Here is a 14,967-nt window from a genome sequence, read left to right as displayed (position 1 = left end):
AATGGACGTCTCTAAGATATTTTTGATAGTGAAGAAGAATGGCTGTCAAAATTGCAGCATTGTGCAGATACTACAGGTCACTGCTCTGAGTGCTGGAAGATTGACAGGATGTAAAGCTGTCTTATATTTAGCCTCAGCCTTTTGCTCTCCAATTGTTTTGGACTACAACATACATTTCAGCCAGGGGGCAGCCACTGGGAAGGCCCTGTCCCTCATTTGATTCAGCGGGGGGCACCCAGAGCAGGGCCTCCAAAGGGAATCTTAAGGTTCAGGTAGGTATGTACGGGAGAAGGTGATCTTTCAGGTAGCCTGGCACCAAGCAGGTACCTTTGAATGTCAGTTGCAGGGCAGCAGAAAGCAGGGGAGGTCTGTTTGCTTGTCAGCTTCCCAGAGGCTGAGCACAGCCGAAGGCAAGATTCTATGCTAGATCGAATGCACGCAGCAAAGCTCTTCTATTGCTCTCTTTAAACAAAACAAAAGAGGGTGGTCTTGATCGTATTGAATCTGGGCCTTTCTGTGTTTCAGGAGCTGATTGTGGATGAAGAGATGAAGGGCATTGCTCAGCTGCTGAAGGGGAAAAAGGAGTATGAGGACTCCGTGCTGGAGCTGCAACACACGGCACGGATGCTGCAGTTGAGGGAGAGGCAATTTCAAGAGATGGTCCAAATGCTGAAGGCTCACTCCTCAGACAAGGTGACAATGAACTGACATTATTATGATGCATTGAAATTACATCCTGCTCTTCCTCCCCAAGCAGCCCAGGGTAGCAAACAGACATTTTAGAAACAAAAAAGAAAGCAAAAACAGTAATATATATGTGTGTGTGTGTGTGTGTGTGTATATATATATATATATATATATATATATATATCCCATTATAGTGGTACCTCGGGTTAAGAACTTAATTCGTTCTGGAGGTCTGTTCTTAACCTGAAACTGTTCTTAACCTGAGGTACCACTTTAGCTAATGGGGCCTCCCACTGCTCCACGACTTCTGTTCTCATCCTGAAGCAAAGTTCTTAACCCGAGGTACTATTTCTGGGTTAGCGGAGTCTGTAACCTGAAGCATCTGTAACCCGAGGTACCACTATAGAAGGTTTGCTGTTGCAGCTCAGTTCCTGTTTGCACTGGCTTGTCCTCTGCTACCTCCCAAAGCAGCCAGTTTGTGTTATGCCTCCTGGTAGCCATTTTGAATGCTACACATCCTTTCCTCAAAATTCCAAGTGTGCCCACTGACCTGCAAAGACTCACAAGCCCTACATTAACAGTGACTATTTTTGCTGACTCCTCTGCTATTGTGCAACCTAACCACTGCCTGTATTTCCTATCTTTCTCTCTTGCTGTTTCAATGCGGCCTTCAAACAGCAGCGCCTGGAGGATGCTCACCAGATAGCTAGTGGACTGCAAGACTTCAGGAAGCAGAAAACCAGAGAGCTGGCAGAGCAGCTGAGAACTTACCTGCTGGGCAGCCAGAAGGCAAAAGAGGAAACCTCAAGCAATCCCAGTCCGCCCCAGGTAGGATTTGCCAATGGAAGCCATTGGTTTTCTGCAGAGAAGATTCAAATGAGGTTGCCAAATGAGAAGAAGTTAATCACTTCTTGTGTCTTAAAAATTTTTAATTAAAAGTCATGGTTTCTTTCTGCCCTGCAGAGTGAAAGTCCTCCTCTAGAAAAAAAAGGAAAAGGAGGAAAAGGAAAAGAGAAATGGGTGGATTCCCAAGAAGCTCGGTTGATGGAGCTGGAGGAATCTTACCGGGAGCAAATATTGGAAGAGAAAGCAAAACTGGAGGATCAGCTGGAAAGAGGGGAAATGAAGAAGTGGTCAAAGCAGGTGGGAGTGAAGAACATGCTTTATGACCTCCTTATCTGATGAGATCCTTGGAGCAATAGAGACGCTTGAAAGAGTCAAAATGACAGCAGGAAAAATCCCTTTATTTTGTCATGACAAAAATGCTACAGACACGCATTTGCCCGATGTCTGCCCCTGAATTCTGAGCGAGCCAGCTTTTTATACATTTGCAGAATACAATACCACCTGATTTCTTGTAAACCACCTGATTTCTGGGAAATCGAAAGTTATAGTAAGTTCCTATTACCATGTAAGGTCTTGGCCTCCCTCCTTCCTGCAATCTCCCTCCTCCCTGCCATCTCCCATATCACCATGGCCATGTGCATTCCTGAGTTTGCTTATCTCTTTACAACCTTCAATAATAAACATTTGAGCCTGTTCCATCAATGCTAGCCTTGTTCTCCTGACGGACTTCTCCTTTCTCAGACAGGTCTGGGGGGGGTTGCTATGGCCCTACAGGAGCAGGAGGGCTGGCTCTCCTCCAAATGTGGTGCTCGTGCCCCACATCATGTGATCAATTATGTGGGGCGGGGCTTACCTGGGCACTCCAGTATTTTTTTCAAGTTGGCACCCCTGCATGACTTCTACACACACAAAATGTAGCTCTGTGTCACTGAAGGAGAAACTGTAATTCCTGGCTTCTGCAGTTTCCAGTATTGTGAGGTCTATTAAAGAGGCTCAGAGCATTATGCAGAAATGCCCCAGCTGGACTCCAGGAGGTGGAGGGTCAGGACTTACAGAAATTTATAGGGAATGCAGACAGCAACTCAGTGCTTAACCCTTCTTCTTGTTAGAAACTGATCAGAGAACATGATGAGACGGTGACCTTCTTGGACAAAGCGTTTCGCCAAGATGTGCACAAGCTCAGAGGGAGGATGGAGAAAGATCAAAGGAGAAAATACTCAGGCCAAGAAGACGGAAATTCTCTGACTTCTGAAGCTACCTCTTTGCCAGGACAAAACCAACCCAGCCTGGCTGAAGACAGAGTTCTCTCCCTCTTGGCAGAAAGTAAGTTTCCTTGGCTGCTAACAGAAAGTTAAGCCAGCCTTGTCACTCATCCATGGCCCAGTGAGCACTTTCAAAATAAAGAGAGTGACACTCAGTGATGGAAGCTGAGGCTTCAATCACATAAATGGAGAGACCTTCATTGGTTGCAAGCAAAGCTGATGGTTTCGGAGTTGCTGTCTCAAACCAATAGCCCCATCTGAGGTTTGTTTACTTGAGCCATGTTAATGCCATATATTTTAAACACTATTATACCACTTTAACAGCCATTGCTGTTTAAAGAGAATTATGGGAGCTGTAGTTTGCTAAGGGTGCTGAGAGTTGCTAAGAGGTGTCTAGTTGTCGTCGTCCCCCCAGCTACAATTTCCAGAGAGGTTTAAAAAGAACCCCTCAGGGATCTCTGGAAATTGCAGCTCTGTGAAAAGACTAGGTTGTTGTTGTTGTTTAGTCGTTTAGTTGTGTCCAACTCTTCATGACCCCATAGACCAGAGCACGCCAGGCACTCCTGTCTTCCACTGCCTCCTGCAGTTTGGTCAAACTCATGCTGGTAGCTTCGACAACACTGTCCAACCATCTCGTCCTCTGTCGCCATCTTTCCCAACATCAGGGTCTTTTCCAGGGAGTCTTCTCTTCTCGTGAGGTGACCAAAGTATTGGAGTCTCAGCTTCAGGATCTGTCCTTCCAGTGAGCACTCAGGGCTGATTTCCTTAAGAATGGATAGATTTGATCTTCTTGCAGTCCATGGGACTCTCAAGAGTCTCCACCAGCACCATAATTCAAAAGCATCAATTCTTCGGTGATCAGCCTTCTTTATGGTCCAGCTCTCACTTCCATACATCACTACTGGGAAAACCATAGCTAGGCACCAAAGGCCTAGGTACCTCCTAGCAACTCTCGGCACCCTTAGCAAACTACAGCTCCCATAATTCTTTGGGGGAGTCATGTCTATTTGAATGTATGGTGTAAATGTGGCATTGGTCAACGAATCTCATGGGGTCATAGCCATTTCCAGAGCAGCATGCTGAGCCCTATCCAGAACTACTTTCTCTCACTCTCAATTTCTCAATTTCGGTTTCTCCCAGTTTTTCCTTAAGTTCAGTTCACCTCGTTTATGCATCAGTATGCAAATTATCCAGCAAAAAATCTACACAAAAATAGAAGTGCATTTTCAGGCACATGTTTTAGCAACATAAGAAGTTGTTTAGCTCAGTATTACCTACACTGACAGGCAGCAGCTATCCGGGATTTCAGGCAAGAAGCATTTCCAGCAATACATGGAGATGCTGGGATTGAATTTGGGATTTTCTGTATGCAAAACCAGTGCTCTACTACTAAGCTACAGTCCTTCCCCTGATAGTTTTTTCCTAATATATATGCACATGCTTCTCCCATGATATCAGCCTTACACAAGCTTTTTGGATGCTGTTTTTGATTGGGAAAAGGCATCATCAAGTTTGGAGGAGTGTGAATCTCGAGGATAGTTGCATTAAGAAGAGAAATGAACAATTTCCTCCCCCACCCCACAGGCAGGAGGGGTGGCAGGGATGTGAATGTGTCTACACCATTCTTTGTCTTAGATCACACTAACTAGATTAATAATAAATAATAATAATAAAATTTTATTTATATCCCGCCCTTCCCAGCTGAAGCCGGGCTCAGAGTGGCTAACAACGGTAAAATCAATGCTCCTCCCTTGCAGATATCAAGGTCTTGAAGCAAACTGAACTCCTAGTGAGTTTACGAACCACCCTGCTGAATCCTCGGTTCACAGCTCTTCTGTCTGGTAAGGCTTCCAAAGTGATTGTTGTCACATCATCTGGTGCTACATCTTACTTTTGCAAAGGATTGAAGGCTCCTGTGCACACTGGAACAAGCTATATTGCATGTTAGTTATGAAATCTGCCCTGTGAGTAGCCAAACTTGGCCAAAAAAACACCTGCCAACAAGCAATGTGAATTCTCTTCCTGTTTGTGTAGATAGCAATGGATCTGGTGGTGTGACATCTTCCAAGCTCCTTGCTCTTCTGAAGGATGTGAATTGCCAAATCCAAAAGTGTGCAGCGGCAGTTGGACTGCTGGACGTCCATCGTCCGGAATATGGTAATTCCTTTGCATTGCACTCTCTGTTCTGCTTTCAGTAGACAAAGGTTTCAGCACCATGGACAGGTTCTTTTCTGGAGGGAGGCTACTGGATCAACAGCTTGATTGGGGCCTTGGTTCATTGCCTTTGAAGATATAACAGCTGTCCTTGCTCTCTATCCCACCCCCACCCCTCTCTGTCTGTCTGTCTGTCTGTCTGTCTGTCTGTCTGTCTGTCTCTCTCTCTCTCTCTCTCTCTCTCTCTCTCTCTCTCTCACACACACACACACACACACAATATAGCTACGCCCCATTTACTCTTGTGTCTTATCTCTATGACCTTCTTCTTCTCCTCTCTGCTGCCCACTTCCTTCTCAAACCATCCCAAATTCTTTCAAGAATTGACACATCTGTACAAATCAAGTAATTCATGAACACTTGATATGCATCCTTTTATCCTTAAAAGCAGTATTTTATTTTTGTCTCTGTTGCTTTAATTGAGGGAGTTTGAAATGCATCAGCCTATATTGTACAAACAAGCAAAAGTAATTAAAATGAAATACCCAAGAGAACAAATGTATTTTGGTTCATGTTTATTTTTGCTTGCAGATAAAGTAAATTCTTTTCAGGATATAATGGACACTCAGATGGTCCCTAAATCCAGAGATCTTGTCCCTCTGCTCACATCAACCCTTTCTGCGAGGGAATTTGTCGTGTACCAATATGGAATGGTGATCCTGAAATTTCTCAGGCCTCATATTGGCGTAAGTGTTCACAAGGTTTTTCAGGGCAACAGTCCCATGGAGTGCACAATGGTACACTTTGCATGGAACCCAGCAATCTGAGCAGAATCTTGAAAAAAAGATTGACTTTTAATGGCTCTGGACTGAAACATATGCAGAGGAATACAGTGGTACCTCGGGTTAAAAACGTAATTTGTTCTGGAGGTCCATTCTTAACCTGAAACGGTTCTTAACCCGAGGTACCACTTTAGCTAATGGGGCCTCCTGCTGCTGCCGTGCAATTTCTATTCTCATCCTGAAACAAAGTTCTTAACCTGAGGTACTATTTCTGGGTTAGCAGAGTCTGTAACCTGAAGCGTCTGTAACCTGAAGCGTCTGTAACCTGAGGTACCACTGTAATGCCATCTTCTACTCATGCTACTTTTGTGCCACCCCACCCCAAGAATTTCAAAAGCAAGAAAAGAGCAACAATGGTGTTATTCATTTAAAGCACTGAGAGACAGTATTTCTTCTCTTAACACAGCCTTCACAAACATGGTGCCCTCCAGGTGTTGTTTGACTACACTGCCCTTCACCCCTGATCATTGGCCATGCTGGCTGCTGGTTCTGCTGAGCACTGTAGTCCAACAACATCTGTAGCACTGGGAAGACGAAGGCTGTCTTAGCTGTCCATTACTCCATGTGGCTCCCAGTTCACATCACTCTCCCCCTAAAGACTTTATCCTTTTTGTCTGCCAGTTCTTTGAGCTTCAGCCCCTCTGTGATGTATTGCAACCATGGAAAACCTCCCACAAAGAAATGGCCAAGTTAGCCCTCCAAAACATTGAGCAAAGTGGTTTGATTTCATGTCTGTAATTAAAGAACAGGCAGATTGAATGTGAAGGATCTTTTGTATTTGAGAAAGTGGCAGTCTTATTCTAAATTCTGATCAGATATGGCTTGTGCTTTGGGTGTACAGTGCACCAAAGAGGCAAAGCATATCCATAACAGATTGTTTCCTTTCAATGTTAGGCACCAGAGATTGATCTGTGTGTTGCTTCCAGCATTCCCTCCAGCAACACACCAGGAAACGCCTTCCGGAACTCTTTCTATTATCAGGTACGTCCTCTGGACAGAGGGAATCTTCCCCAAAACAAAACGAAGAACAAATGTCCCACATAAATGAATGTATGGACCTTCCTTACACCATGTCAGGCCATTGCTCCATTTAGCGGAGGTGTGGGGAACCTCAGACCCAAAGGATAAGTGTCCAAGACTCTCTGTCTGGCCATGGGACTCTAGCTGCCAGGCACTTGGAAGCATCCCACAATGAATTTTGACATGTGGGAAGGACAACTGGCCTGTCAGTCATGTGGTGTCACATTGTTGATATACTGTAGTTGACATGTCGGTTGTTCTGCCCACCTGTCAAAGGTGGCCCTTAGGATGGGACCAAATACAGGGTGCAGGTCCCAGCAAAAATTCACTCCCACAGCAACTTAGAAAGCTTTAAAGGGGTATTAGAAAATCGCTGGGTGATATCACTGGTTGCTAGTTGTAGTGGTAGTGTCCTCCCTGTCAGGCTTTGGGAAATCGGATCCTTCTTCTGGTGGTAGTAAATAAGCAGATCAAACGAACGGAGCGTTCTTACCAGGTAAGTTCTGTAATAATCACAGCGAGAGACAAAGGGATGCATCTCTCTCTAAAAAAGGGCATTGCTCCCAGTAAAGGTTCACCCTCTCCATCCCCATTAATCTACGTCACTCCTATGTTGTGTAATCTGAGCTTGTTGGCACTGTGCTTTCTGCTCTATCACTGTCATAGCCCATCTAGTTTTAGGCAAAGGGAGGTCAGGAATGCTTTCTAAAGATAGTGCATCTGCCAGCTGTCTCTCTCCTGGTGTTTCCTCTTCTAGCTGTTCTTCACCCAGTATTTCCCAGCTTTCCCTTCTGGACTATGCCTCTCTACAAACCACTGTTCAAAATCAATACCGTCCTCCTGCCATTGGGAAGGTTCAGAAAAGGGGAAGGGCGGCTCCCACCATTCCTCCTCAGTCCAGTCCCTGACACCTTCTCCGCTATTGGAGACAGTGTTCCTCTGAAAACCAGTCACACAGGTGAGACAGTGCAATTGTGGCCACCTCCTGATTGCAGGACAGAGCACTGAGGCAGATGGGTCTTTGAGTCAGGCTCTTCTTATGAATTCTGAGAAAGGAGAGAGGGAGGGGAGGGAGGATTGAAGAGCTTTATAAGTATCAAAAGCCTGAAGACGAAGGACCTGGAGCTAAAAGCATCAGTCCTCAGTCTCTCTCATGTGTTCAGTATTTATCTATTTATTTAAATGTTGCCTTTTCTCCTTCCTTAGACCTCTGGCAACAAACTGTTCGTTCTAAGGGAGTGTCTGAGTTGCGTAGGCAGTTTTATCCTGCTTCTCATTCACTGCCTGGCCCACATCGCTGCCGAAGACCTCAGTCAGGATTCCAGCCCAGCTTTTCGGAGGCTCTTTTACCAGGTACAAAGCAGTCATCCCTCGCTGTAAATCTGTGGACACTTAAAGGGCATGGTAGTTAAAGGTTGGTGGTGTTCCTGGTGAGACTCCAGGCGTGAGCAGACTGGGAAAGAGCAATGTGGTATCCATCTGTGAATTCCTGTCATCGAGAAGCTAGTAAGGGTGTTCCCTGGACCCACGCAAAGAAAACAGGGCCCAGAACCTCACATAACTGTACTGCTGAGCTGCTGTGCCCAGGGTCAGTGTGTCATTTCTGTTAATGGATAGAGTTTATATGCAGCAGCAGTTAATATTAGTTAAAATGAATCCTTTACTTGGAGCACACCGTCACTTGAACGGTATTCAGACTGACACTTTGTATAAAATAAGGAAGTTTGTGTTTATTAAAGGAAGTACATTCTGGATAGGAATGAATTCTATAGCCCTAGCTAACTGTCTGTTTGGAGAAGCAAAGCAGCCATGCTTGCCCCTTTGTTCTCAGAAGATAGATCCAAGATGACCTCTTGTCTTGAGGTCCAGAGAAAGAATGGGAGGAGGAGCAGGAAGCTATAAACAGGATGCAACCTAAGACATATCAGTCTAAACATCGGAGAGATAAAGAAAAGTCAGTGCGGGGATAGTCACAGGGATGGTTTGGGGTCTTCACCCATGCAAACCCCTCCCAGCAAGCTGAATTGCACCCAAAGTTCCAATAATTTCTATGTGCATCTGTATGAAAATCAGCAAGGATTTCGGTGTGCTGCTTCCTTCCTAGCCCCTCTCTGTGGTTCATTAAACAAGTAGAGATAGCAATTTAGAAAACCAAGCAGGGTTGCTGTTAATCTGGGCTCTGCCAAGCCTGTACAGGCACACCACATTTTATTGTGTTTCGCTTGATTGTAGTTTGCAGCTTACAAGGACGTGGGTGCAGCTGCAGGTTGCCTGCCCTGTCGTGTGTCCACCCACCTCCACTACTCCTCTTCTCCAGTGGATCTGGAGCCAGGTTTTTCCCTTTACACCCCTATAGACTACAGTATAGCGTAAACATAACTTTTATATGCATTGAGTAACACAAAAACGTGTGTGAGACTCACTCTGTTGCAATATTCAGTTCATTACGGCGGAACCGAACCCGCAATATCTCTGAGGTATAAGCATCACACCCAGGAGTTATGGTGTGCTTTGTGCACACAGTAGAACAGCCATGATGGGTGAAACTGGATTGTGTGTGTCTGTTCTGCAGAAGCTGCTTGGATCTTTATGCACCTATTATGCCCAGCAGTGGAAGTTGTAGCGGCTGCTTTTACATACTCTGTTGTGCACATTCCCTTTAGCCTGCACCACAATTCACAGTGCCTTTCAGCGCCAGCCACCTGAAATTTTTTTAACACTTTAAAATATCTGCACTTCCTCTGCCACTGTCCTCTGGTCCCTCTGGACCAGGTTCCAGCCCAGCTCAACCAAGGAGCAAAATGTTTGAAATCCACAAGCCCACTACTGAGATTGGTCACGTTGATGATATATCATTGATTCATCAGAATTTAAGGGCCCTAATCAACCTGGACGCAATGAGGTGTCTGGGTTAATTTTCCAGGCAACCAGAAGTACATCCAGGAATTTGCTTCCAGCTCTGCTATGCTCTGATGAGTGATTTGCCTGCACCATGAAAATAGCTCCAAGGGATTCTTTGACACCAACAGATTCAGCTTGCCATGAACTCATCTGAAAAGTTATTCTGATCATTTTTCTTTCTTTCTCCCTACCCTTCCTTCATATTTCTCTTAATTTTTGCTACCTTGAAATAATGTGCATTAAGCATACTTAAGGAGAAGGTGCAATATATATATATATTTATATATTAACTATATTATTTATCATTGCATCTAAGGCACTCAAGGCTTGCCTGGGTGAAATGTTCTCTCTCAGGCTTCAGACGTCAGCAGTTCTGGAGGACAGTAAATCCGCTGCAATGATGATTAACGAGGCTTTTCTGAAGGGAGAGGGGCTCGTGGATGAGAAAATCAATCTCCTCTCAGGGCTCTTGGTGAAGCCTTCTGAAGACTTAGAGGAGGAGGTAATTCTTCATACACACACACACACACACACACACACACCAGTCCACTCTCCACCCCTTCCCAGGGTCCCTTGTGCCACCCCAGAGAGAAAGACTGGTTGCTTCTCAGTCAAGATTGAAGAAGGCTGGGATAGCCCCAGACAGCTTCACTATACGTTTATGAATTTGCAAGGGGGGTTGCAAAAAAATATATACCGTATTTTTCCATGTATAAGGCTAGGTTCCCCCCCCCCTAAAAAATAATGTCAAAAATCAGGGAGTGTTTTATACACGGATACATCTCCCCCCATTTTCTTAAATCTGAGTCCCCAAAAATAGGGGGCATCTTATACATGGGGGTGTCTTATAGACGGAAAAATGTGGAATGTTGCAGCATGGAGCAATTCCTATTCAAGCTTCCAGCTGGTTGTGTCCTTTTCCAAGATATTCCATTCCCCCTTTTCCCCACCCCAGTTTTCTGTGCCATCCCCAAAGCAGCAGGTCAGCATACTACTTTTAAATGATCACAAAGTATTAAAAAGCAAAAGTCAACATACAAAGCCACTAATATCTATCAAAGCTACATAACAGAAGGTGGGAGACTTATTGCCCTGCAGTTGCTGTAGTTGAACTCCAACTCCCATCAGTATCCAACAGGTCAGTCAGGGATGATGGAAGTTGTGGTCCAACAATACCTGGCCATGGCTTCCTGTCCTTGACATGCAACCAGCACAGAAGTCCCCACCTGCCTGCATAACCCCTGCAGATGTACTCAATAGCACCTGCTGCTTTGTCGAATTCTAGGGTTGGAAGGTCCACCAAAGGTCACCTAACCCCCTGGATGCAACGCTAGAGAAGGAAATTCATTAATGGTCACCTTGCCTTTCTTTGCAAGCATGAGAGCCTCTTGCTCGACGTGGATTTTGACGACTCGCTCAGAAGCAAACTGCCCGGAAAGAAGAAGGAATGTTATTCCCACATCTTGCCCAGCGGCCAGGAGATTCTCCCATCGACAAGGTGAGAGTGGTCCAAGTCACAAGTGGTGGTTGATGACAATGTACTGAAAACAGGTGGGTAGTCAGCCTGGCGCCCTCCAGACATTGCTGGGTTGCAAATCCCATCATCCTTGACCACTGGGCATGCTGGCTAAAGCTGATGGGTGTTGGAATCCAACAGGAACATCAGGAAGGCACCATATTGGCTATAGTAAAAGAACCGAATTGTGTGCTGCTACTTGCTTCCATTGCAACCCTGTCCTGCTCGTTTTCAGCTCATACAAGGTCTTGCTCTGTGGCAGTGCAACGGATTTCCCACTTTGCCACTCTGAAACTATGCACTTTGTACCTTGCTCAGTCTAGAATCTCAGAACTAGCAGCACGAGGCTGGTGGAGCACTGTGGCATGCATCCTGTGGCGCTTTTCTCAAGTGCTTCAGATGTTGCATGCATTATTATTGTCATTATTTATTAAATTCATATACTGACCTTCATCCAAAGATCACAGGGTGACTGAAAACATGAAAACGAAACATAAAAACACAAAATATATAGCATAATAACACAAAACAATGCCCCCACCCCTCAAAAAAAGACATTTAAAAGGCCATAGATTGTTTAATCAACTAAAGGCCTGGTTGAAGAGTTCACCTGGTGCCCAGAGATATGTGCTGAAGTCTCCCTGGTCAGCCTCCCTGGAGAGAGCATTCCACAAACTGGGAGCCACTGTAGAAAAGGCCCTTTCTCATGTTGCCACCCTCCGGGCCTCTCGTGGAAGAGGCACGTGAAGAAGGGCCTCACAAGATGATTCCAGTGTCTGGGTTGGTTCATATGGAGAGAGGTGGTCCCTGAGGTATTTTAGTCCTGGGCCACTTAAGGCTTTATAGGTCAAAACCTGCACTTTGAATTAGATCCAGAAACTAATCGGAAGCCAGTGCAGTGTAGACACTTAAGGTCTAGTTTGTTCAGCAAAACTGGGTTTTGTGAAGATGTCCAAACCCAGCCCAGAGGATTGTGAAACGGTTGTTGTTGCCATTTTAGCTATAGTTTGGCATTATGTCTTACCACAACTTCCTTGCATAACCATTGTTTGTTTGTCCACTCTATCTCCAATGCTCACCAAGTTGCTTATCTGTGAGACAAGCCATAGTTAACTGAACAAAATGCTTAAAGCAAACCATGGCTTAGTGTTATGTGTCAGTGCATTCAGTGTCTCAGTCATTTGTACAACAACCTTTGAAAGTAGGCCAATGTTGCAGGTATTGAGGGCTGGAAGAGAGCAGCTGAGCAACGGCAACCAAAGGCTAATGGAAAGCGTGAAGTCGGGAAGATAAAGTCACATCCACAACATACATTTATATCTTGTGGCTTCCCATAGACTCCTGGGAACTGTAGTTTGTGAATGGTGTTGGAAACTATAGCTCGGCAAGAGGTGGACTACAATTCCCATGATTCTTTAGAGGGCAACCATGACTATAAAAGTATTGTAAATGTGCTTTAAATGTATGGGTGTGGATATGGGTTCAATTACTACACAGCATGCACCAAGGCCTATCAGGAACGTGCCCCCCCCCCCCGCACAGCGGGAGAGTCAGCCTCAGAAATTTAACTGAGCGAGGAAGAGGCTGACTCTGTTGATGAGAGTTGTTTGTCTGATTTTAGAGAGAACAGCCTGGGGCCCCTCCTCTCCAAGGAAGAAGTGGTTAGTTCCCAAGGGGAGGAGGAGTTGGACATTGGTCAAGGCATTGCCAGGCAACCAGCAGATAAGACAGTGTTGGAGGCTGAGTCTTCTGAGGAAGAGGTAGCTCAGCCCTGCGGTCCTAAAATGAAGAGATTAGAGAGGCTGTGAGAGCAACGGAAGGGAAGGAGACGAAAGGTGGGATTTTGGCATTCTTCCTGTTGGGGATGGAATGATGAGTCAGACTGAGCAACTAGATTAATGAGAGCAGGCAGATTGCCATGCTCTGAATGTGTTTTTCTTTCAAATAAACTTGTATAAAACTGATGGAGAGTCTTCGCTGCTTTATCAGGCTGCTCGCTTGGCCAGAGATCATTATAAGGCCTGACCTGACCCTTCCTCCCTTTCCTTAGCTCACAGGCCAGCAGTTACCCCCACACCACCCCCGAAGCAGCAGCAGACAAGCTGGATGTGCTCAACGAGAAGCTGGTGACACTCCTGCAAGAGGAGGAAGAGTGCATCTCCAGGAGCAGAGATGATGGAGCTTCACTGTTTGATGAGCTCAAGGCCATCGGCTTGGAGAAAGACTCTCTGCTGAAGGAAATAAAAACCCTGGAAAGGAAAGTGGCAGAAGCCAAAAAGGGGAGGCCGGAATGAATCTGTGGAGTCTTAGAAAAGCAATGGGGGCAGGAGTGAAAGAGGCAACAAGTTAGGATTGTGCCTCTCAGGTGGGCACCATTGCCATTTTAAGAAAATGAGGTTCATGGTGAGTTCCGGCATCTCTTTTTTTCTAGAAAATACAATTGGAAAATAGACGCCTAATCACCCCCAAATGCTTGACTTGACATAGCTGCCTGTTTTCTCTCCCTCTACTCCAATGTACATCTGTAACGAGTCGTGTAATGTCAGCTTGCAGCTTAAGCCAAGGATGGCAAGAGTCCGTCACCAGGACATGATAGCAAAGGATTCCAGTTCTCAGTACAATTGGTTAGTTATGGCGAGGCCCACACGAACACAGCAAGGCTGGTAAAGACCATTCCCAAGGCAATGCATACATGTTGTTGTTGTTGTTGTTGTTGTTGTTGTTGTTTAGTCGTTTAGTCGTGTCCGACTCTTCGTGACCCCATGGACCAGAGCACGCCAGGCACTCCTGTCTTCCACTGCCTCCCACAGTTTGGTCAAACTCATGCTGGTAGCCTCGAGAACACTGTCCAACCATCTCGTCCTCCGTCGTCCCCTTCTCCTTGTGCCCTCAGTCTTTCCCAACATCAGGGTCTTTTCCAGGGAGTCTTCTCTTCTCATGAGGTGGCCAAAGTATTGGAGCCTCAGCTTCAGGATCTGTCCTTCCAGTGAGCACTCAGGGCTGATTTCCTTAAGAATGGATACGTTTGATCTTCTTGCAGTCCATGGGACTCTCAAGAGTCTCCTCCAGCACTATAATTCAAAAGCATCAATTCTTCGGCAATCAGCCTTCTTTATGGTCCAGCTCTCACTTCCATACATCACTACTGGGAAAACCATGGCTTTAACTATACAGACCTTTGTTGGCAAGGTGATGTCTCTGCTTTTTAAGATGCTGTCTAGGTTTGCCATCGCCTTTCTCCCAAGGAGCAGTCGTCTTTTAATTTTGTGACTGCTTTCACCATCTGCAGTGATCAATGCGTACATACCCTACAATATTTCTCCAATGAAAATAGGGGCATCCTAAATAATAAATAAATAACAATAATAATACCCTGCACATTTCACTGCGTTGCCCCAGCCACTCTGGGTGGCTTCCAGCACATATAAAAATGTAACAAAAGATTGAACATTAAAAAAAAAACTTCCCTGTTTTAGAGGTCTTCTAAAAGTTGTATAGTTACTCCTTGGCTCACAAGGTTGCACAGCTCCATACCCTCCAACATTTCTCCAGTGAAAATAGGGACGTCCTAAGGAAAAGTGGGGCATTCCAGGATCAAATCACGAAACCAGGGTGGCTTCTGTAAATTCGGGACTGTCCTTGGAAAATAGGGCCACTTGGAGGATCTGTGCTTAGCGGGAATCTGAGATTAAAAGGGAGATCGGAGGGAGGCCCCATCCTTTGCCATTTGCAGGTAAAA

General features: G+C 45.4%; 1 protein-coding gene across 1 annotated transcript in view; it reads left to right on the top strand.

Annotated features, from left to right (window-relative positions):
* The window catches only part of LOC310832294 (uncharacterized protein), a 53,708-nt gene extending 39,780 nt beyond the window's left edge, over positions 1 to 13,928 (top strand). The window contains exons 23-34 of the mRNA XM_083713922.1: positions 526 to 693; positions 1,366 to 1,515; positions 1,651 to 1,830; positions 2,643 to 2,856; positions 4,553 to 4,636; positions 4,830 to 4,952; positions 5,541 to 5,695; positions 6,686 to 6,772; positions 8,018 to 8,164; positions 10,029 to 10,214; positions 11,089 to 11,210; positions 13,279 to 13,928. Coding sequence (XP_083570048.1) covers positions 526 to 693; positions 1,366 to 1,515; positions 1,651 to 1,830; positions 2,643 to 2,856; positions 4,553 to 4,636; positions 4,830 to 4,952; positions 5,541 to 5,695; positions 6,686 to 6,772; positions 8,018 to 8,164; positions 10,029 to 10,214; positions 11,089 to 11,210; positions 13,279 to 13,522 — 1,860 coding nt within the window. The 3' untranslated portion in view covers positions 13,523 to 13,928. The remainder of the gene's footprint in view (positions 1 to 525; positions 694 to 1,365; positions 1,516 to 1,650; positions 1,831 to 2,642; positions 2,857 to 4,552; positions 4,637 to 4,829; positions 4,953 to 5,540; positions 5,696 to 6,685; positions 6,773 to 8,017; positions 8,165 to 10,028; positions 10,215 to 11,088; positions 11,211 to 13,278) is intronic.
* The last annotated feature ends 1,039 nt before the right edge of the window (positions 13,929 to 14,967 follow it).

The sequence above is a fragment of the Podarcis gaigeae genome, assembly GCF_964106915.1.
Source record: "Podarcis gaigeae genome assembly, chromosome: 15".
NCBI lineage: Eukaryota > Metazoa > Chordata > Lepidosauria > Squamata > Lacertidae > Podarcis > Podarcis gaigeae.
The sequence above is the reverse complement of the archived record's forward strand: the minus strand, read 5'-3'. Positions and strand labels throughout refer to the sequence as shown.